The sequence below is a fragment of the Brachyistius frenatus genome, unplaced genomic scaffold (genome assembly GCF_029030835.1).
Source record: "Brachyistius frenatus isolate BFR_SWC_R1_liver_20210118 unplaced genomic scaffold, ASM2903083v1 Contig_51, whole genome shotgun sequence".
NCBI classification, from domain to species: Eukaryota; Metazoa; Chordata; class Actinopteri; family Embiotocidae; genus Brachyistius; species Brachyistius frenatus.
In genome coordinates, this window is record NW_027210650.1 from 217,958 (window position 1) to 242,951 (window position 24,994).

A 24,994-nucleotide genomic window follows, 5' to 3' on the forward strand; every position below is an offset into this window, starting at 1 on the left:
GGACTCCCATTCAACTTCTCTCATGAAATACGAATTTCAGTGTTATTAACTAAAGTCACTCCTTCTTATTAGTTTTCTGGCGAATGAAAATAATCCCGTCATTAATTAGATATCGGGCCTCAAAAGGCGGTATGTTTGGGTGCGTGTCTGTTTGATTGACAGGTCTGTGCTGAAGTCAGATTTCCTCTATAGGTGGGCGGGGCATAGTGTCCTCCGGCTTCCAATCAGATCAGTGAGATCCACCGGTTGCTTCTCCTCAGTTTCGTCCAAATATGGTCTCTTCTGGCACCAAAATGTCAAGATGGCGACGGACGAAACGCCGAACGGCGACTCAAAAACCCAGCGGGCGATGTCACTGTTAGTTGTTGCTTAGCAACAGGGTGAGGAGGATAGACTGTATATACAGATGATGAAACGTCCTCCCTAGATATCCTGAAAATTGCAACTTGAGTCTGCGCAGCAGTGACGGGGTATTAGGGAACTTTTTTCTTTGAGATATTTTGGTTTTGGGGAGCTGCCTTGACCTCCGTGACCTCTACGACGAGGAGCGCCGACCTCTAGAGGAGGTGGAGAGTAAAGCTGCTGCTGCGTTCCATTAAAAGAAACCCAGTGGAGGTAATTCGGAGCATCGCATCTCCTGGGCGCCGTCCTTCTGCCCCGTCCAACTGGTAGGAGGCCCTGGGGTGGATCCAGAACCCGCTGCAGAGATTATACATGAAATCTGGCCCGGGGGACGCCTCTGGATCCCCCCGGAGGAGCTGGCAAACACCGGCGGGTGGTGGGGAGGGGGCGGAGGGGGTGGAGGGACGTCTGGGCTCAGCCGGCTGCCACCACGACCAGACTTCGGGATAAGCTGCAGAAAATCGATGGATGGATATTTATGTCACCGTGGCTTTCTGTGAGACGGTTTCTCATGAAGCCCTCATTTAACTCAAAATAGAAGAAAGAAAATATCACGGAGACGCGATCGATTCAATGTTGACTCAGTGACACGTTCCCAACGTACAAATTGTGGCTGCTTTAACCTCATACCTGTAAATCAATAGTGAATTAACAACTGGCAGAGTGGATTCATTCAGATTAAAACCTCAGCGTGAGTCCGTGTGGTGTTTTTTAAAAATATTTTCAAAGCTTTGAAAACGTGAAAAATATTCGTCAGACGGATCAATTTACTGTCCGTTTTTTCGTGGGATTTGTTTGACAGCGAGAGAAATATGAAAGGCGTCTGAGCAGCGGAGGCATGTTTTTCTGGTCATTAAGTGTCGCCGTTATGATCATTTGTACTTTATAGATCTGTGAGGACGAGAAAACAAACCCTTCGTTTTGCCCGTTTCTTCAGAGACTCTCTGATGTCCGATCGATCTCCCGCAGAAGATGGATATACAGCGTCTGACCTTTTAACAAATGTGTGTTTGATTTATTTCTTTTTCTTGCCTTTTGTATGAGCTGTGAAATAAATCACCAGGCGGTAGCAGCAGAGTGATTGACACCTGGGGGGAGGGGGGGTGACGAAGTAGCTTCTCTTTAAAAATTCAGCCCGTATCGAGAGAACCGAGTGGATCTTATTAGAACGTTTGCTTTCTCGTTTCCTTTCGGCTCTCGCTCGAGATTATTTCCTCTAAATATACGCTGAGTGTCTTCGTTGGCTCTTATAGGAGAGAGAGAGAGTCAGGTTTGGTTCTGACTCTGTCTTGGCCCACATGAGACCCGAGGCTGGTTGGTGGGCAGGTCTTATATTATCCTCGCTGTCCTCCTCCTCCCCTCCCCTCCTGTCCTCTCCTCCTCCTCTCCTCTCCTCTCCCCTTTAACGTCTCCTTTTTGCATGATTTATGTCCTGAAATGTGAGCCGGCCGCTGTGCGATTTATTACAGGGCCGATCCACATTATTTCACTTCTATATTAATGCACACGAGTACGTATACGTGGTGGCAAGAGATAATTCAACTCAATGTAAGAAGCATCGTTTGGAATTCAAATATGGTCCGAGTGTCCTCGAAGTTACAGCTATGAACACGCACACAATCTATTTCAACTGACCCTGAATTATTTCTACGTGTTCTCATTCTCACGGCGGCAAATACTGACTTTTATCAAAGCTGTTTGTGTCTCATGTTGACGAGCAAAACGTTAACGCAACTGAAAACGGCGTGGTTATGTTTCCGACGCGGAACGACCCTAAGCTGTAATACCACCGAGTGCCACTAGAGGTTGGCTCCAAAAAGGCTCCATAGACTCCCATTCAACTTCTCTCAATTTTGCTGTTTGCTAAAGTCGCTCCTTCTTATTAGTTTTCTGGCGCTCCATCTGAAAATAATCCCGTCGTTAAATAGAAAAATAGGCACAAAAAAAAGTGTTTTTGGGAGGGTGTCTGTTTGATTGACAGGTGGGTGGGACGTAGTATCGCTTGGTTTGCCAATCAGATTGAGTCAGTTCCCACCGCTCGCTTCCTCTCCAGCTCGTCCATATATGGTCACTTCCTGCTCCAAACCGCTACGAACTGGAAAGACGGCGGACGGCCAATATCCAAACTCGAGGCTTCGTAACGGCGGCTCACGAACAAATTGATGACATCGCCGTCGGTAGCCGCCTGGTTGAACGTGACACAGTCGCCGTTTGGTTAGGAGCGTTCCCTTTCTGTTGTCCACAGCTGATATGCAGATATCATGACCGATATCCTGCCGAGTTCTTGCCCGCCCGCTGAGAATTTCATGCACCTCGCAGCACCGCGCACAGCTGCAGCGAAAACCAGCAGACAATATAATGACTTTCCTGCTGTTTAAATGCGGCGTAATCTTCTCTGTCCGCTTCATCAGTGATGATAAATGATCTGAAGTCTGTAGAACGTTTAGAGTCATCACTTGTTTTATTAGACTCAGTAGCAGCATTTCACTGATACGATTAATCTGAAATTTACAAGATTTTCAGGTATTAAATCCGAGGGGTTCGCTCACTTTCTCCACCAGCGCTGTGAATGTTTGACGGCGTGCTCAAAAAAGTTCTTCGCTGAAGTACAGTGTGTTTGTCTTTACTTCTATGAAGATCAAAACACATTTTATGATCAATTAAAACAGAAAACCAGCAAATTCCAATAAATTTAATTCGTTCTGTCATCACTCATTATTCCTTCTGTCGCACTTCCTATAAAATTACGCCTTTTATAGTTCAACGCTGTAAAAGATGAGGATAACAGCTGGTAGTTTGTTTCTATTGAGACCTGTCAGGACAAAAAAATATCTTTTCTCTGATATTTTATTTGAAACAAATGATTTAATGGTTTGATTTGATTTGACTTTATTGTATATATGTGCTGTTTCACATGCGGAACAAAAGAAACCCTGATGAGCACACATGAAGCTGCCAGTTTATTAGGTACAGCTGGTTGAAACTAACGCGGCAGTAAATCTTCCCTGGCGGTTTTGTTGCTCATCTTTATGATCGTTTCGCAGGATGTAGTTTGTTCTGCTGTCGACCTGCACTACATCACACGGAGAGCTGTTTTCTATTATTTATCCTCCCGTCACTGATATAAATGTGGTCGACAAAATAATAAATAAACAACATCCTCAACAGGAACTGAACATTTTCAAATTTAAGGAATGGAGATTTTTATCACAGGATTTTTGACCTTTCGCAGTGTGTAGATAACATCAGACATTACAGCAGTGCAGCTGCAGTGCAATCACATGCATCAGTGTTTAACCCACACAGGTGCACAGGTCCTCTGTAATCCTGTCGAACCTGCAAATCAGCAAAAACTGATATGGTCTAAAAAAAATATAAAAAGTGAGTGTGTAAAATTCTATGGTTTTTTTGTGTGTCAGAACGGTGATAATGAAACCTTTCTTGAAGTCAACATTGAAAATTTATGTTTTATTCGAATGTGTTTACTTTCCCAAAAGCACATTTGAAGCACGCTAACGTCTTTTAAGTTTCATTTAATGGAGACTATAAATCAATAATTACGGCCGTGTTTATAACTCCTTAAAATAAACATGACGTGTGACTGTTGTATTAAAATAAGCTCGAAAAAAAGAATCCAAATCCATGCTTGTGTATTCTGAGAGAAAAGATTACACCCTTAATCATGACCATGATCTCCCCCCAATCCTCACCCCCTCCCAAAACAAATAGTTTCTGTTGCTTAATTTAAACCACAGAGTTGGTAGATCGAAACAGGACTGGAACAGAAATCCACAAACCATCACACCAGCGTCCATTCAAAATCAGAGGGATTTTAAAGGACGCCGTTGTTGACTTCCAGAAACTGGTCTCGTTTGCTTGCTGCAGAAAGAGTTAAAGATTGAAACTGCTGCTCCAGAACATGGTGAATGGGACAGATGACGTGTCTCGTTGTGGGTGGGGGGGATTAAACATGCCCATGTTTAATCTCGGCGTAGACACCAGTCAGTTACATAAATCCACTTACAGCGCAGATTAGTGTCGGCCGTGCGCTGGGAATCCGATCACAATAGATATCGAAGTCCTGGACAGCAGCTCCCATTTACAGGAGAGATGTTTCCGTGTTCGACGTGAAATCTTCTCCAAACACCTCATCTGCATGCGTGAGTGATCAGAGGCCACTCAGTGTTCACGTTTTAAAACCGGGAGGGACGGAGCAAAATCTGTCCGGCCCTCTTACAGGAGCGAACGGTGGGAGTTAGTGTACGATCAGGTACAAACACCTGGAACCTCTGTTTACGTCTCCTGTTGGAAAGTCGACCACAAAAAGACACAAACTGATCATAAAGAGATCAAATAATAACCACATGTAGATGCGAAGCAAACACAAGGGGGACGTAAAGCAACCACACAGACAAAATGACCACTAAGAGATCCAAAATGACTCCAAAAATACACAAAGTGACAATAAAAATAACCACAAAGACACATAAGATGATCATGAAATGAACAAAACACCACAAAGAGACACAAAGCGAGCCAAGAACTACGCAAAAGGCCTGCAAGGAGATTTAAAATATCCACAAAGAGACCCGAGACTTATACACAATAACCACAAAGACGTGCAAAAATACCACAAGATGCAAAATGACCCCACAAATACACAAACACCAAATCAATGCCCACAAAGAAATCATGTAATAAAAAAACAGACACAAAATGACCACAGAGATCCACAAATACCAAATGGAGATGCAGGATCGCCCCCAAAATACACAAAATGACAACAAAGACACATGAAATGATCACGAGATAAAAGAAACAACCGCAGAAAGACATAAAAGGACAACAAAGAGATGCAAATAACTTCAAAAATACAGTAAATACCTTCAGAAATGCGCAAAAATATCACGAGGAGATTTAAAATGACCACAAAGAGACACAAAATGACCAAACATCAACACAGATTCTTCAAAAGTTCTGTTTGCGTGTTCATGTCTGAGTGCGGTTGCATTACTTATTGTCATTATTTCATCTTAGAAGTTTAACAGCTGCTTTTGTCTGAGATTCATTGAGCCGAACAGACAGTGCAGCTGTGAGTCATGTACAGATTTGCATTCAAATTGAAATCTGGACAGTTGTGCTGCGATTGTGAACACCCACCGCTGTTCAAACCCACAGCGGGAGTCGGGCCTCGGAAATGGAAAAATAAAAAGAGGATTTCCAGCCTTTCTTATCATCCTGAAATAATAATACCACTTCTGTAAATCGGAAGAGACTCATCTCGTGTCTCACTTCTTCTCCTCCCTGCAGAAAAAAGGCAAGATGCACTACCAAATCGCCGTCATCATAAACTTCCTGGGCCACTTCATCTCCATGGTGGCGCTGCTCGTCGCCTTCTTCCTCTTCTTGTGTCTGAGGTGAGTGTCGGTCCGCGCTGATAATCCCGGAGACGTCCTCGATGTGACAGAAACGTCAGTGTTCTCCGGATCCCGGGAGGTTCAAAGCGCCTCTCGTTCTTATTCAAAAAACCGTTTGGTCATGGGATGAAACCATCCCTCTATCTCAATCCCGCAGATGTAAAAAGGGTTTAGACGCCCGCAAAAAAAAAAAAACTAGGGCACATCCTCCCCCCACCCCCACCACCACCACCACCACCACAAATGGGAATAATAGGCCCCATCTCAGAAAGAAAGCCAAAACAGTGTTGTGGAGGCCTTCTGGGAGACGCGGTGGTGGAAAGGGTTTCTCTGACAAACCGAAGGATGGCGGCGTGTTAACGAGAGAAAGGTCTTAGCACCTTCAGCAGCCCGCTATCGATCCCAGAGACACCCCGGGGAGTGAGAAAAGCGTGAAAGGGCACCGAGAGACACACCGAGCTCTACAGGACGGCGTTTATGCAGAACCTGTGTTTGTGGGCCACAGGGAGGGAATAGGGAGGAGGAGGGAGGAGGGAGGAGGGAAGAGGAGGAGGAGGAGGAGGAAGAGGACAAGTGTAGGCCAGCTAAAAATGGCGTCAGGCTCAGAGAGGGAGAGTTTGGCATTTATTAGTCACCTTCTTGACTTTGAAATGAAATGGAGAAGCATTGAGGGGAAAGGCGGCGTGACGGAGAGGAAGGCCGGCGCTCCGGTTCAACGTCGTGGAACCGGCAGAGTCGGGGGTTTTTTTTACAGGAAGGGAAACGGCGGGTGAAGCATTTTTCTCCTCCTCCTCCTCCTCTCTCTCTCTCTGTGTGACACTGTCACTGCCACTGTAAAAATGACACTTTCAATTTTAATGATGTCCTCAATGCAGAAACCCTGCCATGATTCTCCCTCACAGTGATGCAGGTCTGAAGCTTTAAATATCTTCTGTATGTTAGTTCTGCTAAAAAAAAACGAACCGAAGCAGAAGACTTGTAAAAAAACAACAAAAAAAAGCTAGCTGAACCCGAGTTGCCTGCATCCGAGCACGGCCCGTCCAGAACTGAGGATAATTACACCCGATCGACCTGAACGGACTCTAACGGGGAAAGAGAGAGCAGGAACGCCGGCAGCAGCCCAATGAGCTGTCACTTAATTCAGTCAATTAACCCCTCCCGCCCCGGAGGTCCCTCCGACCGTTATTCAAACACCACTGGCCGCCATTTGTTTTTAAAGGCTCGCAGAGCGTTTGAGTGGCGGCATTTGTGGCGTCGCTGACTCGTTGTTAAAGGGCTGTTGTGTACTCTTTAATTCCCGCTTTTATTCAACCCGTCATACACGCGTCCGTCCACTAGAGGGCACCAGGTCAGTGTCACGTTTTGCTCCGCCTCGTTACCAAAAAAATAGGTGGTCTGGTTTAAGAAAAAATAAATCATAGTTTGGGTTAAAATAAGCAATTTTACGTGAGTATCTTTATAAAATGTCACATGTCGGTGAATACGTTACATCAAGTAAGTAACTGCTTTCTCTCGGACTCGTGTTCGTCCAAACACCCCCGACTTGTACTGCGTCACATGACCTCCTCCTTTGACGGTCATACATGCGTATAGTATTCACGCCTTGACGAGGCAAAACGTGACACCGACACCGTGCCCTCTAGTGGATTAAAAGGTGTATTACACGCCAGTCCTGTCTACGAGATATGAAGCCCAAAGTTGTTCATTTGACCCGACAGTTTTGCAGCTGTTGATGCAGACTTCAGACCGACATTTTTTAAAATTGTGTATTGGGCTTAGGAGGTGGGAAAAGCTACGATATAATAACTAGACGAGTTCAAATTGTTGGTGCTCTGTGCTGAGGAGCGGATGGACGTGGGCTGAAAAAATAACCCCGGACGTATCGACAGACCGGTCGTCAGCAGTAAAACGAGTCCTGAAGGTCGAACGGCTCCAACAACCTCTTACAGAAAACCTACTGCAGAAACGTGAATACAAATAAATCCCAGTAGACGCGTGAAGTTCAAGGACGTTCTGACAGAAGGAGTCATGACTCGGCCATCCCACTTCTGGCTATAAATACTACGATATCCGTGAAGCCGTCTTTGCACTTCAGTTATTCGTCCAAAATCTGACCCAGAATCTGAAAGCGAACTCATTGAAACTCCTGAATGTTTTATCAGTTCACCGGTGATTCATGTCTTGGGACGGTTCTCGTTGACGGCAGGAAGTCGAACCAAATCAGCACCTCCGAATCCTCCGACTGTAACGAAGCTCAGCTTAGCGGCGGGCTGGAATATGAAATGTGGCGTAATACCTCCCAGTTAAAAGCTTTCAGCCCCGCGATCCCGCTGAAAATTAGCCCCGTCCGGGCCGCTGGGATCATCCGGGAGGATTCTTCTGCTTACTGTCAGAGCTCCAACGTGGAGAAGCAGCGCTCACTTTTATTCTCCTGCATGTCACCAACAAACTCCCAGAAAACTGCTCGCACGCCGAATAAAACAAACGCCTTCCTTCCTTTATTAAACAGCTGGAGACGCTGCGAGAGCGGCCGCAGCTGCAGTTCCTTCATTCATTATTCAACACGTCTGAATTTACATCTTCTGATGTGTCATTGTCGTCCCACCTAAATGCCCTTTTTTTTTTCCTGCACAGCAAACAGCTTGAAAGTGCAGCGCGCAGTCTCGCGGTTTGTGAAGTTAAAATCTCGGGGAACAAAACAGCGGCGATACTCAGAATAAATCCGGCGCCATCAGAGCCGTCGCTGCATCTCTATTTTCAGAAAAAGTCCAAACGTCGTTTCCTCTTGAGAATCCCTCTTCTTTTTTTCTTTTTACCTCGGCGTGTCTAAAGGATTGTTACAGGGAGTTCTCAGTTTTTGCTGCTTAAATGTAATAATATTTGCAGAAGTGGCTCCACTGCAGGCGTCAAGCTCCTCTGAAGTGAATTAAAAACAAGTCGGCTCAGTAATGAAAACAGTCTGTAAGTCGCCGGAGACGCTTCGGTTGGGTCAGTGCCTGACCGATGTTGAAAGATTACTTTATATGAATTTCCTTAAAGGTCCAAAAAGTACAGAAACTCAGACCAACGTCCAGGGCAGAAAAATGAAGCCGACCTTAAACTGATTTAAAAAACGAAACAAAAAACTGCAGTACCTCCAAAAGTGAGTCAGACTTCACAACAGAAATAAGCGTTTTCATCCTTGTACAAAAAACTAAATCAATATTTAGCAACTTCCTGAAGTTAGTTCAGTTTTGAAATAAATAATCGGTCCCTCCAGGATTTCGCTGAATTTTTTTGTGTGATTGTTGATTGTTGTGATATTTAATTTTGTAGCAGACTTTCTAAAAACTTGCGACATCATTTGTAAAGTTTGAAGGATATACTTTGAGGATATTTCATGCTGTAATACTTTCATCTGTTGACGCTTTTTTGCAGAAAAAAATCAAGTGAATTTTGCACACAAAAAAAATGTGCAAACTCTACAAACCACAAACATTACGAGACGGCTTGAATTTGCGTTACTTCACAGCAAGATTGTGATTTCCTGCCGCGACTGAATAACAATTCAAACCTCCAACAGACTGAAACTGAGAGGGAGCAGCTCCAATAACAGAAGTCAGCAACTAAATATCTTTGACCTGAACTCAGCAAAACATTTCATCTTTTGTTCTGTTCATCTGAACCTCAACTGTCAGTCAGCGAAAACCCAAGAAAATACATGCGAGCTCAAAATAGCTCCTTTCTTTGTAACTCGGGATGCAGCCGGGGTTTAATTTTCAGGCTTCACCCTCTTCTTCCTCACCTCCCTCCTCTTCCTCACCTCCCTCCTCTTCCTCACCTCCTTCACCCGCCTCGTTAGATGAAACTAATTATTGTTTTGCTTCGTTGGTTCTTTCTCTCCGTACTCTCATAATCCTTTCGTTCACTTCTTCATCTGTCTCGTACTTTATTTGTGAATTGTAATTTTGACTTGTTTATGTTTTTGTTATCAATGGAACTGCGATTATTACGACTTTTTACGACTGTCATATTTATGTACCATTTTCTGTCAAATTTGAAAACAAAACAAAAAAAGACTATAAATTATATATAATATAATTGGAAGAGAATACCATTAAGGCATGAAATAGAAAATAACAAGTAAAGTATTGTAGAAAAAACAAAAAACAAGAGTTGTATGTTCCAGCTACGTGAACAGAAAAACAACTAATCCATGAACGCACGATGAAAACATGTCAAACGTATTTTACTGTGTCTGCTGGAGGTTTCAGCTCTTCTCTTAATTAATAGCCACGCCGGCCCCACCGGCAGGTTGCCAAGGGAAGTGAGGTCACACGGCGTAATGAATACGACTCCTCTGTGTTTCTAGCACGGCATCGGTACCTTTGTTCCACCAAAACCAGCTCCAGTAACACTGACATCACGCTTGTTTGTGAGATAAACCCAATTTACGAACCACAAACTCGTTTTTGTGGCCAAAAGGAAGATTTTTTTTCTTCTTTTGGTTCTTTTTAAACTTCTACGTAACTTAATGAACAAGTTTTGAAGCGTTTCTTTGTGATAACTTCCCCTCAGAGCTTCTCGGTTAATAAACGGACCCAACGAAGATGATGTCACTGGAAAATGCTCAGTCAGCACAAAGCCAAGTGCAAGTGACACCTATTAAGAATTGATGCATGCTGAAAAATAAATCACGTCACTCACGGTTGGTGGAGGAGGAAGCCGTCAGCTGGTGACAGCGAGCGCAGCTGTCACTCAACTGACCGGGCTTGTTGTTGTTCTGCCCGCTCACTGTGTGTGTGTGTGTGTGTGTGTGTGTGTGTGTGTGTGTGTGTGTGTGTGTGTGTGTGTGTGTGTGTGTGTGTGTGTGTGTGTGTGTGTGTGTGTGTGTGTGTGTGTTTCTATTTTCGAGTGCTCGCTCCGAGGCACGAGGGCCGATTTTAATTGTGTCCTCGGGTTGATTTATTTAACCGCATTAAAAAAAAAAAAAAATCATCCGAATTTCAGGACGAGACAAACAAGAGTACAAACAGCAGGAATGAAACGTTGCTTCATATGAAGCGCTTTGAGGGGAAGTGATGGGAGATGTTACTTTCAGGCTCCATCTCTTGATTATGAATCACATCTAATCATCTGTATGTTTTTCTCACATGACACATTCACAGTGTGGAAAAAAAAAACCACAAGTTTATTGTTTTGGTTTAAACTCAGCAGAAGGAGATATTTAATTCAGATCTGCTCTAGCAGTTTGGTCACATGCTTCCTTTTACATTATACATTTCTTTCATCTTTCTTCTCAGTTAAATAATCCCCTTTCTTTTCTTTTTTCTTTTCTTTTTTTTTTATTCCCCCGAATGCAGGAGGAGAAATGTAAAAAAAAAAAACAGCATAAACATCTGAGTTGTTTTTGTGCCTCCTCTGTTCTGGCAGGAGCATCCGCTGCCTGAGAAACATCATCCACTGGAACCTGATCACCGCCTTCATCCTGAGGAACGCCACCTGGTTCATCGTCCAGATGACCATGAGCCCCGAGGTGCACGAGAGCAACGTGGTACGACTCACATCGTCTCCAAAAACTATGAAAACACACCTGAGAGACACATTGGGTGACAGGATCACTATCACTATGAAATACTCACAAGAGCTGCAAAAATGTATTCATCCGCAGCTGAAAATAGTCCCTAACATTGGCATAATTTACTACTGTGACCTGCTGTTTTAGGACATTGTTGAGGGTTTTTTTTAGTTTTTTTTTTTATTTCCAACAGGAATCGATTATCAATCGCTGGTTATTTGTTGATAATGAGAAAAACATACAGAACAATGACACCAGCTTTTCTTTTTTTTTACATCTTGCAAATATTGTGTATTTGGTGTATTTGACAGTAAATGTTGCTTCACCTAGCACAGTTTAAACACCTATGAAATTGTGAGTTTTACATCAAATTTAACCAGAACATGTATTTTAAGGTTGTTTCATGAGGTTCAATCAAAACCTCCGTTGGTGCTCAACAGGAACAATCTCTGAACTTACTGAACATATATAGTTGTTAACTATTTTTTTTTAATCTGTGATTGATTTTGCTAAATTTACATAACAGATGTAAAATTAAAGGGAAAACAAAAAAAGTGTAAAATGTGTTGGGTCGCTGTTACCCACCAGAATATTGCAAACACGCGAGCTGTGAAAACAAGCTTGGAAATTTTACCGTTTCTTCTGCTGTTCTTTTTTATTTTGTAGGTCTGGTGTCGCCTCGTCACCGCCTCCTTCAACTATTTCCACTCCACCAACTTCTTCTGGATGTTCGGAGAGGGCTGCTACCTCCACACCGCCATCGTCCTCACCTACTCCACCGACAAGCTGCGCAAGTGGATGTTCATCTGCATCGGCTGGTGTACGTACGCGCTGCGTTTCCCTCGACAACCTGCTTCATTAAACAACCTGAAAGATGTAATGTTGGCCGAAAGCATTTCTCAAAATACCAAACTATTTGTTTAATAATCAGTTTGGGTTGATTCCGTTTCAAATCCATATGAATATACTATGTAAAGTCTCACATTTATTTCTCCAACATGTAACACTCATAGTTTTATTGTTATTAAATCTGCACACAAAAAGCCACATCAAACATCAAAGTTGTTTTATGAGGACTTTCATAAACCAGTTGTTTCTCCCTGTTTTTTTAGTCTTAGCGAACGAGCTTGAACTTGATTTCATGCATCACAAAAAAAACAAAAAAAAGTCCATTACTAATCATAACAACAAATATTTGGGCTAATTTACTTTTTTTTTTTTTTTTAATCTTAGTAACAGGCTGCAACAAATACACCAGTAATAAGCAGTTATTTAGGATAATTATAGATTAGCTCCGGGGCTAACCAACCTGGGCTAACAAGTCAGAACAAGGTTTTGTTCTTTTCTTTCCTATTACTCACATTGTGCTGACATTGCATTAATGCAGGGTGAAAGTGGTGATCGTAAACTGTATTGTGAAAATGGACAAAGCCTCCTGCCGTGTTTCTACAGAAATGAACATCTCCAAAGAGGGATTTTAGCTTTTTTTTTTTTTAGCGCAAGTCTCACCGTTGATTCTTCTACACGCTTGTAACATTAGCGTGTGAAATTTGTCGTTTTGGTGTCACGAGCTAAAGTCACTCCATCTTATTAGTTTTCTGACAGTCTGCCTTGATTAAATAGAACTTAGGGCCTGAAAAAAGCAGTATGTTTGGGTGTGTGTCTGATTGATTGATTGATTGATTGACAGGCATGGGGTCCAGTCAGGTTTGCCGGTTTATAGGTGGGCGGGGCTTAGAGTCCTCAGATTTCCAATCGGATCCACCGTTCGTTGCCCCCCGGCTCGTGATCACTTCCAGCTGAATAAGAAAACAAGATAGTGACGCCCAAAATGCCGAACTCGAGCGTTTGAAACAGATGTTCACAAACCAGCGGGTGACGTCACGTTGGGTCGCCACGAGGTTGTGAGAGTTTTCTTCCCGTTTCCTGTCCGCATGTTCAGCCAAACTAGCCGAGCCTTAGCTCGACCCTTGACCTCCACACATGTGCACATTATAGACAGCTAATACATGAACGCTGTCAGAATCCATTTTCTGATCTCAGTCAAAAGTAAGTGAAGGTCAGATACGACTCCGGCCGACAACGGGAGGCCGTTGACTTGATGCAGATAGCAGGACTTCCACGGGGCAGCTGGGAAACGTATTGGTGTGGCGTTCACTAACACCCTGTTTCACACTGTCAAACTAAACTATGTGCTGCTGAGATTAGGTGTATTGTGCCAGCTGGATTACATTTTCCCCCCAGGGGCAGTGTGAAGGCTCGGCGTGAAGAGAGGAGATGGCAGCACACATTTCAAGAACGCCGCGTGAAAAAAAAAAAAAAAAAGTAAATAAGATCATGATTTTCCGTGCTTTTGCTTTCGCCTCGACTCCCCCGGCTTTGAGAGCGCAAATGTTATTATTAAGCCGGCGAGGTGGGCACAAGAGAAAGGGGGCAAAAAAACAACACGAAAAATTGAATTTCTCACCTAATCCAGGGCGCTAAAAGGAGATTTAGTTTTTCCTCCGACTCGGCACTATTTACTAATGACAGAATATATCGCTAATGAAGTGGAACGTTTCCAGAGACTTAAACGAGACCTCCGCGCTCCCGTTGGTGTCATTTATCTGCTGTTTGTCTGCTTCATTAAACTTCTATAAGTCAGTAAATCCGAGTATCGCTCCGCATCACCGTCAGCCGTCGTCCAGCTTTTTCTTCCATTCACAAAGAAACATTCAGACGGTTGACACGTCTTGGCTCGCATCTGCACATCACAGCACGCACGCAACGCCTGCTTCTGACAGAGCTTTGGCAGGCGCCGGTGCTGCGCTGCGAAAAAGAGAGACCAGGATTTGACATTGCAGCGGGGAAATCCCTGGAGAGATGTTTAGGTGATTTGAATAGCAGAGAGAGATGAAAGAAATCAAATCTGTCACTTTGTCTTTTTTTTTTCTTCTTCTTTTTTTTTTCCCTCCTCACAGGTATACCGTTCCCGATAATCGTGGCGTGGGCCATCGGGAAGTTGTACTACGACAACGAAAAGTAAGCCGATTCTTTTTAGCTACTTTTTTTTTCTTTGCACCGGTTATAAAAGGATGAAGGTGAAGCCAAAACTGATCACATCAAGAAGATGAATGTCTATTTATAGCCCGCCGTAATCACATTGGCCCTGTACAATATTCTTAATTACACTCGAGCACTGCCAACGGTTTTCACTTTAGACGAGAGTAAAACTGATTCAGCACTTTGGAGTTGTGCTCTGACTGAATAAACAGAAAAAAAGTCAGCAAATCTTCCCCCGAACAGACTAAAAACCTGAAAACCCCAAAGCCTCACGTATCCCTTTCGTCTGTGCCCGTCGAGCCTCCTCGTTTGTCCAGAAACCATTAGAAGCTGTGACTGACATGTTCCCTCATTACCACGAACGTAGAGGCTGTGATTTATTTTGGTTCGACCCCGCGTCCGCCGTCCTGCTGCCAGAGAAATTCAACTGGAGAAGTTTGTTTTACCGGTTAGCAGCTGAGAACGAGTCCACGGGGGCGAAACCAGCTGTAACGACTGGAAACCCAATTTAAAGTGGCTTTAATGGATGTTTTTTCGGCCTCGAGTTCACAAACTGTGTGTTTTCTACCACGTTTCTGTCCACCTGACCAACGTAAGACAAACACTCACCTGCTTTTAGCTAAAATAACGCTTGGTGCTGAGCTGAGCTGGTTGTCGAGCTTCTTGCTGGAACATCTACCCAACGTGGCTGAAAACATGAGAGCGGTGAGAAACTGTAAAGATGCTGAAAAGCTCCGAGTTTCTGAAAGGGCCAACCGACTCCGGCCCAGGAGCCCGGGAGGAAAGGAGGCCGCTCCTTTTTGTACGAAGCTACAACAAAGAAACAACAACAAAAGATGCAAACAAATAAAATTAAATCAGATGTAAACAATTGCAAAGAAATGTAAAACAGTCCTAAAAAGATGTCAGATAATTACAAGAAGGTGCCAATGGCCCTCAAACCAAAACCAAACCTCCAAGAAGAGAAGTCAAGAGTCTGCAGAGACACAAAATGTCCACAAACAGACACAAAACAAATACAAAGATACAAAATAATTAGAAAATAACCACAAAGAGGCGCAAATCTGTACAAAGAAAGAGATGCAAAAAAATCAAATCAAAATGATTGCAAAAGACGTGCAAAATACCACAAAGTTTCCAGACAGGGACTCAAAACAAATACAACTAGATGCAAAATGAAAAACAGTAAAACCGTCACAAAAACATGCAAGAAGAATACAGGAGCTGTCAGTCGCCTCCAAACAGATTCAAAACATCCACAAAGATACACAAAATAAAATGTCGACAAACGGGTGAAATTTCTAAAATGATTGAAAACTCTTTTGAAGAGTTTCATCCTCAGCCGGTACCAGCGGGACTGAAACCGAGAACCTGGTGGGAAAACACAGAGAGATGTTTCTTTTTAATGTCGTGGGATTTATTGGCAGTTTGTCGAACGGCACCGGAGCTCCTTTGAAGTCCGACGTACTGAAAGGAAACGAGGAAATCTACCTCGATGTTATTCTGCTGTTATTTCACAGTTTAAGTGTTAATCTGAAATCGGGTTGATCGGCGCAGCCCCACACGTCTGATTCATGTCTGGAAAATGACAGAAGTTTTCCGTGTAGGTTTCCAGAGAGCGGTATCTTAAAGGGTTAACCCCTGCAGCCCGCTGCTGTTTTCTTAAATTCCACCTAAAAAAAAACCACATGCCCACATTTAGTCAGCGACAGCTGCGAAGCTGTGAGGGTCAAAAGAACAAGCGACCTCGGGCTCTGTAAATAAGAGACGGTCGGGAGGATTTGAAAGTAAAATAATTCTCCGTATTCTTATCTCCGGCTGAAAAACTGATCGTTTATTCTCAATTAGGGAGTAAACGACAGTCGTGTAACGATGAGTCAGCACCTGCTCTGAAAACCTCTCCACCAGATGTGATGCAACGCAATCGAAGCACAGCAAACGTTACATCCATTTGTTTTTAGTCCCTGTGGTACCGGGCGGCTCCGTCGCCGAACGCGCCGTCGTTTCACATCGTTTCCACGAGAAACACGCGTGATCACATGTTACTACAACATGTGAGAACACATGTTTCCATGTGTGAGAAAAAACATGAATACTGCAGATTGTGACAGAAGTACGGCAACGTGAGCGCTGACGAACACCAAGGTTAATAAATGATATCAAGCATGACAGAATTTTTTTTTTGCCCACTTAATTTGATTTTTTTTTATACTTTTTATGGACAGTTTTGTCAAAATATTTGCATCACATGTTTGGAAATGTGAACTTGATTTGTCTCGCATATTTGTTTTATCTTCTTTTGTCGCGATTTGGTGGTTTTCACATGTAATACCATGGATTTCACATGGCAAAGCACATGGGTTTCACATATAACACCGTAGGTTTCACATTATTTCCATTGGTTTCACATATAACACTGTAGGTTTAACATTATTTCCATTGGTTTCACATGGGTTTCACATAACACCGTAGGTTTCACATATAACACCATGGGTTTCAAATGTAATCCTAAAAGTTTCACATACGGGTTTATTTTTCTGTAAGAGCTGCGTCCTCTCAGAGATGAAGGGGTTAAAAGTTTTAAAAGCATCTCTCACCTCTGGCTGAGATTATCTGGGGCGCTGTGTAATTCATATTTTTGGTAAATCACTGACAGGAAGGCATGTGCTTAAAGCCCCGAGCACAAATTAGTAAAACGAATGCCAACACACATAGATATACACACACACACACACACACACACACACACACACACACACACACACACACACACACACACACACACAGAGGAGGAAGGGAACAATGTAAATACACCTGCCTGTCAGAGCGCAGCACGACTCACCGCTTTCTGTTGATGTTTCAGGTGCTGGTTTGGGAAGCGAGCAGGCGTATACACCGACTACATCTACCAAGGTCCCATGATTCTGGTGTTGGTGGTAAGACTCTTTTTTTATTCATTACTTTTCGTCCCTCAGTAGCAGCACAGAAACGGTCTGACGTAAGCTGCCCGTACAATTAGTCTTCATTATGCCTCCGAAGTGCCTGGCAGGCGTGAAAAGCTGGAAAACCCAACACATTCTTCCTCTCAGCGATGATAAATGTGACGGCCTAACACTTCTTTTTTCTTTTCCTCTTCAACTTTTAAATCTCTGGTGACTCTGCAGCTTTTTCGGGGGAATCATCCCAGACTCTGGGCCTGAAAAACACCCACCGAGTCCAAATGATATATGTTCCGCCACATTGAAATGTTCTCTGACGGTTTCACGCTTTTATTTTCATACTTCATCAGGTATTAATTACCGTAAATCTGTGTTGTCACTTTTCACTGAAGCTCTTTCATCTGCGTCCAGTTTGGATTTAATTTTCCAGCCGAGCTGGAGTGATAATAAATGACCTAACAGATACAGGAGATCATTCCTGATACAGGAGATCATTCCTGATACAGGAGATCATTCCTGATACAGGAGATCATTCCAGATACAGGAGATCATTCCTGATACAGGAGATCATTCCAGATACAGGAGATCATTCCTGATACAGGAGATCATTCCTGATACAGGAGATCATTCCAGATACATGAGATCATTCCTGATACAGGAGATCATTCCAGATACAGGAGATCATTCCTGATACAGGAGATCATTCCTGATCCAGGAGATCATTCCAGATACAGGAGATCATTCCAGATACAGGAGATCATTCCTGATCCAGGAGATCATTCCTGATACAGGAGATCATTCCAGATACATGAGATCATTCCTGATACAGGAGATCATTCCAGATACAGGAGATCATTCCTGATCCAGGAGATCATTCCTGATACATGAGATCATTCCTGATACAGGAGATCATTCCAGATACAGGAGATCATTCCTGATAGAGGAGATCATTCCAGATACAGGAGATCATTCCTGATACAGGAGATCATTCCTGATCCAGGAGATCATTCCAGATACAGGAGATCATTCCTGATCCAGGAGATCATTCCTGATACAGGAGATCATTCCTGATACAGGAGATCATTCCTGATACATGAGATCATTCCTGATACAGGAGATCATTCCAGATACAGGAGATCATTCCTGATACAGGAGATCATTCCAGATACAGGAGATCATTCCTGATACAGGAGATCATTCCTGATCCAGGAGATCATTCCAGATACAGGAGATCATTCCTGATACAGGAGATCATTCCAGATACAGGAGATCATTCCAGATACATGAGATCATTCCTGATACAGGAGATCATTCCTGATCCAGGAGATCATTCCTGATACAGGAGATCATTCCTGATACAGGAGATCATTCCTGATACAGGAGATCATTCCAGATACAGGAGATCATTCCAGATACAGGAGATCATTCCAGATACATGAGATCATTCCAGATACAGGAGATCATTCCAGATACAGGAGATCATTCCTGATACAGGAGATCATTCCAGATACAGGAGATCATTCCAGATACATGAGATCATTCCTGATACAGGAGATCATTCCAGATACAGGAGATCATTCCAGATACATGAGATCATTCCTGATACAGGAGATCATTCCTGATACAGGAGATCATTCCTGATACAGGAGATCATTCCTGCCGACCACAATAAGACTGTACAATAACTCACCTCTGGTAAAATCCATCACACAACAATAACACTGTTGACTGTGTTTCTTGGTTGTTTGTATATAATATATATAGATATATACTGTACTGTACATACTGTGCATTTTATATTTAATATTTTTTACTGCTATTTTACTGCTTTTCTATTATTCTATTATTATCTTATTGCTTCCTGTATGCTGCTGTAGCGAAAAAATGTCCCCTCGGGGATTAATAAAGTAACTACCTAACCTAACCTAAAAAACCCAGACCGGACCTCCTCAGCATTCAGGCCGTGGTGTTGTTGTGACTCTCCCTCACCCTGATAACAATCTGCTGCGACGCCCCCCCACCCCCCCTCCCTCGGCAGGGCTCTTGTCAAAAGATCCTGCAGGTTTTTTAGAGATTGGCCGAGGGACTTCTTGTAACAAGCTTTTAGTCATCTCTCCTCTGACTCCCTCCTGGCTCAGCTGCATGACCTTTGACCTCGGCCCAGCGCTGGAACGGAAAAGAAGTTCATCGACACTGTCACCGGTCTTCAGTACAAATCTGACCTACTTTGGACTTTTATACTTCTGACCCACGAAATTTTACAACTAAATGTGAAAAAATAGTTCCCACTTTTTAAGAACAAATGCCAACAGTTGATGGTTGTAGATCGGTTCTAGATTCTAGATTTAATGGTTCTAGATTAAGGATTTGATGGGTTTCATTGTCATACATGATAAAGTGAATATTTTGGGGTTAGTCTATGCAGTACAAAAAACAGATAGATAGATAGATAGATAGATAGATAGATAGATAGATAGATAGATAGATAGATAGATAGATAGATAGATAGATAGATAGATAGATAGATAGATAGATAGATAGATAGATAGATAGATAGATAGATAGATAGATAGATAGATAGAACATTTCCATACATTAACTTTTATTTTGGATTTGAGTAACGCAACTATAGCTGCAACCCTGAAGAAGACTTTATAAAATATGATGCACTTTACCAGAATGATTGACTTGTAAATTGTCCAAAAAAAAAAGTACTTAACAACTATTTTGATTATTGTTAAAGTAATTTTGAATCGTTCCAACTTCACTGCATTTTTCTTGTAATAACCACAATTTAAAAAAACTTCTGGTGTCACTTTGGCCTCAGAGTTTCATATCTGACCTTTTATAGTCTGCAGTGTGTCCCTCTATTCATTACACGTCTCACCAAGACACCAGATTGAGATGCAGAGATTTGACCTGCCAGTCACGGCACCTTTAATCATCCTTGTGTGTGTTAAGTAAAAGTCCCACATGACGCTGTAGATTTGAAGTAGGACTCGTAGTGCAGTATTTTACAGTGTCGTATCGGTACTTTAAAAGTCTTCCACCAGCAGAAACTCCCGTCGCCGCGGCAGTTAGTCCGTTTCCCCGCTGAGCTTCGACAGCTCCGTCGCCGCCGGCTCTCCGGTGGACGAGTGACCTTCCCGTCCTCGTCTGAAAAACAGCGAATCTTCAACTCCATAAGTTGAAAACGTCGTCTCCTCCTCGAGAGGCTCTCGTCTGTCTCTCGTGCCTTCCTCTCCCCCGAAGCACACATCTGCCTCCTTTAATATATCTCCGCTCCTCCCCCCCGTTCAGTTCTTGCTCACAATAGCAAGTTTTTTTTCGGGGCCTTTATCTCTTCGGCGCTGAGTACCTGCGGGATCATCGGCGGGTCGCCGGAGCGTCCGCGGTGTCTCCGTGAACTCTCCGTGACGTCGGCCGTAAAAAGACACGTCCTGCTCAAAAAACAACCAATCTGGCATAAGCAGTAAGCAGGAGGTGAGTGAAGACCAGCAGAGTGCATGATGGTCCCTGAAAGACTGCCAATACGGTGCGTCTGTCTGGGCTGCTGTTATTTTATATACACCCCCCCCCCGCCCCCCAGCTGCCAGTGAGTCCCTCTGTTTAGCCAAACGCCTGAAATAGCTCGGTGCCTTCCTTCCTGCCACCGCTCACAAGCCGTTAACTCCGGGCGACATGCTCCTCAACCCCGTCCACACACACACACACACACACACACACACACACACACACACACACACACACACACACACACACACACACACACACACAGACAGACACACAGACAGACAGACAGACAGACAGACACACACTGTAGTTTATTTTGGGTCGACATCATCGTCCTGCAGCTGAAACACATCCTTTACTTGTACTGTAAGTAAATACGGGAGGTGTTATTAATATGCAGAAAGGCGAGGTGCTATTCTATTATCTCTATGTTTGATTATTATTATCATAGATGCATGTTTCTGTATAATTATTGGGTACTTTGTCTTATTTTCAAGCCTCGTGATAAGTTTTAACCGCAGAGTGCAGGAACTACAGAAGAAAGACGGGAATCTATTGGTGGAAATTAAATATAATAGTCAAGGTTATGTTTTCATTAAACTAAGAATTATTGTGTTTTCTTTACCTTAGATTGAGCCTTTAATATCAAGATAGGGGGCAGGTCTTCTTTATCGGAGCACGCCGTGTAGACTATTAATAGAAATGTTCTTAGTCTCAAGGTTTGATGATTGAAGCATGTGCGGAAGGGTCTTAACATGCAGTACCACTGAGGGCCACTAGGGGCTGCCTAAAAAAAAAAAAAAAATAAAACCTCTGACTTCCGTTCAAAAAAAGGCATCAAGTTCTCTCCTGAAATACAAAGTCAGTCAAAGTCATGATGGCGTCGTTTGTTAAACTCCCTTCTGATCAGTGTTTCCTTCTTGAAATATCTCCAGCATTCATTAGCTATTAGGCCTCAAAGATGGTATAAGTGGGCGGGGCATAGTGTCCTAACTCCTCCCCAGCTTGTCCAAATACGGTCACTTCTGGCTCCGAAAAAAAACAAGATGATGATGACGGCCATTTAGCGATAAACGGTAAAGACTCTCACGTTGGCGTGTTTGCCCCCCCCCCTCCCCCCAACAGATCAACTTCATTTTCCTCTTCAACATCGTGAGAATCCTGATGACCAAACTGCGAGCGTCGACGACGTCGGAGACGATCCAGTACAGGTGAGTTGTTTTTGGATAAGTTTATAATCTGCAGGGAAGAAGAACAGCGACACACCTGATAAATCTTTCATGTTTTGTTCTCGATCGGCGGATCTCCATCTCTCCTCCATCTCCATCTCTCCTCCATCTCCATCTCTCCTCCATCTCCATCTCTCCTCCATCTCCTCTGCAGGAAAGCCGTGAAGGCCACGCTGGTCCTCCTTCCTCTCCTAGGAATCACCTACATGCTGTTTTTCGTCAACCCGGGAGAAGACGAGATCTCTCAGATCGTCTTCATATATTTCAACTCCTTCCTGGAGTCCTTCCAGGTACGATTCATCCAACACAATAAATGTCCTCTCTCGGCGTGGGCGGATTATTTTTATTTTTTTGTATTTTTTTAGATTCAGTAATTGTGATGAGTCGACACAGAAACACTGCGGAGATGATTGAATGAACGTGTGTGATAAGCTGTCGTTGTATGCGATTAAAATCGGATCAGGGCGTCGATGTTTTGAATGCCCTCCTTTTTTTGATGATGTTTGTCCTCTCTTTACTCCCCCCCCCCCACCACCCCACCCCTCCTCCTCACCTCCTCACCCCCCTCCCTCCTCCTCTCTCGCAGGGCTTCTTTGTGTCCGTGTTTTACTGCTTCCTAAACAGTGAGGTAAGCACATTCACGTTATTGACGTTCGTGGTTTTTCCTCTTCTATAATTTCCTTTTTTTGGTGTCTCTCACTGTGTTTTATTGTGGCGGGGTGGGGGGGGGGGGGGAATTAAGTGAGAAAGCTCGAAGCACTTTCATTCGGGGCACAATTAAGATTTGTCATGTGCCGGCATAAGTGACATCACTTTCTACGCTTTATGACAACGTCAGCCCTAATTTGTTGTCGTAGAGAAAAACAGGAGTGAAACCCGCTCAAAATAGCACCGCACTAGGAGGACGCTCACATGGAGGGACGCTGCTTCGTGTCTGCAATGTGTGATGGTGTAGAATTAGTGGTAGATTTGTTATTTGTATCGTGTGTTTTTTTTGTGTAGTGTAGCAGCAGGACGTTTTTCCTGTGTTGAAACATTTAAACTAGATTTAAATTCAGTAAAATGACGCGTGAATAGTCGTATAAATCACGAACGCACTGTATTTACATCAAGTAACACGTGCAAAGTGTCTGTTGCTTTAGCGCACCATTAAAAAAATGCAAATTATATGTTCTGTCAATCCTCCTCACCTCTGCACACTCCAGATGTTTCCTCGCCGCTAACGAACACAAACAATTATGTGATTGTTTTTTGTTGTTTTTGTTTACACATTTAAAAGCTGCAGAATAACACACAACAGAACTGAAGCAGGTGTTATGATAAATAATATTAAAGCAACAATACGCAATGTTAGACGTCCGTAGTTAAGAACAATGTTGCTAGGCAACGGCAACATGGGCGGCGTCTGGAAGCCACAGGGGCTAGCAAGCTGGCTGGCTAAATTAAAATTTCCCCTCGGGGATTAATAAAGTAACTACCTAACCTAACCTAACCTAACCTAACCTAACCTAACCTAACCTAACCTCACCTAGCAGGCAGTTTATGTTTAATTTTATATTTTAGCTGGTTCAAAGTAAATCAAAAGCATTTTTTTTTTTTTTAAACTATATTTTTTTCTAAGAAAATTGTGAATCAGATGATCATTATTAAGTAATGGGAGTCTATGGAGCCGGAGGGTGTTTTGAAGCCAACCCCCTCGTGGCCCTCGGTGGTATTGCAGTTTATGGCCTCACTTTTCATAGTTTTTTTTATATACAGATTATGGTTGATTCTGAGAACAAAAATAGTCCAAAAATCTGTAACTTGTAAAAAAAAAAAAAAGATAACCACTATTTGAATTCCGTGGACCTCATTACTCATCACAGGGAGCTGACCGAGAAAATAAGATTGTGAGTCTGTTTAATTGGTTTCTAGCTTCAGAGGGGCGACTCGGTGCTTCAAAGTGTTTAGATTAACTGCCCTAGTGCTCTCTCCAAACTTTCAATCAACAGCCTAATTGCTAAATAGACCATAATCGTGCAACCTGAGCCACAAACAGGGCATAAAGATAAAAAAAGAAAGACTGCCGGATCACAGTCTGATGTTTCAGCTCACAGAGGAATCGTTATCGTGCAGGTTTGTTCCTTCGACCGGCATGTGACGTAACATTTCGTTAGTGTCCCACATCGCGATGATGAATGAATATCTCATCATGAACCGTGTTGTAGCTCCAACGAGCGGCTTAACCAGCATGTGTAGCTCGCAGAGGATATTGATTCAGCATTTTGTTACCGGATGAGAGGCTTGCAGGAAAAAAACATAAAAAGAAGCAGGGTGAAGAAATGAAACAGATGAGCGGCGGATCCCCGCGGTCACATCCAGGAGAGGAAGCAAAACATTTAGTACAAAAACATGTGTGTCGAGGATTAAACCATCTTTCTCTGGGCCGGAGGACACCGGTGGTCAGCGCGCTGATGAACTGACATGTCAGATATTATAGTGTGTTAAATTGAGGTTGTGGTGTTTTCTTATGTGGATCAGCTTTTTTTTTTTTTTAGGTTAAGAGAAAACGAAGTGTACGGTGATTACGGAGGTGGACAAGAAGTGGGACACACGGTGGTGATTGATTTGTGGACGGAGGAGAATGGAGGAGCCCGATTTAATCATCGTTAAAGTGATTTATAGCACATTGTTTACAAAATGTGTGAAATATATATTCGGAGCTGATGGAGACACAAATCCTACGGAAGACAATTAATGCCAGAAAAACAGCGTTTTCTAATTGTAGTGTAGTTTAAATCACCATCAAGTTTAATTATGAAAAACGTAAGACTTAAGAGGCATCAGCTGTTTTATTTTGTCACGTTTGTGCAGTTGAAACTCATTGTTTTGACTTCTTTCTTTTTTTTATAAATG

The 24,994-nt window shown here is 43.1% G+C and overlaps 1 protein-coding gene across 1 annotated transcript in view; it reads left to right on the forward strand.

Annotated features, from left to right (window-relative positions):
* Positions 1–24,994, forward strand: part of LOC138624354 (corticotropin-releasing factor receptor 1-like) — a 50,112-nt gene that overhangs the window by 23,865 nt on the left and 1,253 nt on the right. The window contains exons 6-13 of the mRNA XM_069704482.1: positions 5,713–5,819; positions 11,232–11,352; positions 12,043–12,196; positions 14,337–14,397; positions 17,282–17,354; positions 21,996–22,081; positions 22,254–22,389; positions 22,686–22,727. Coding sequence (XP_069560583.1) covers positions 5,713–5,819; positions 11,232–11,352; positions 12,043–12,196; positions 14,337–14,397; positions 17,282–17,354; positions 21,996–22,081; positions 22,254–22,389; positions 22,686–22,727 — 780 coding nt within the window. The remainder of the gene's footprint in view (positions 1–5,712; positions 5,820–11,231; positions 11,353–12,042; positions 12,197–14,336; positions 14,398–17,281; positions 17,355–21,995; positions 22,082–22,253; positions 22,390–22,685; positions 22,728–24,994) is intronic.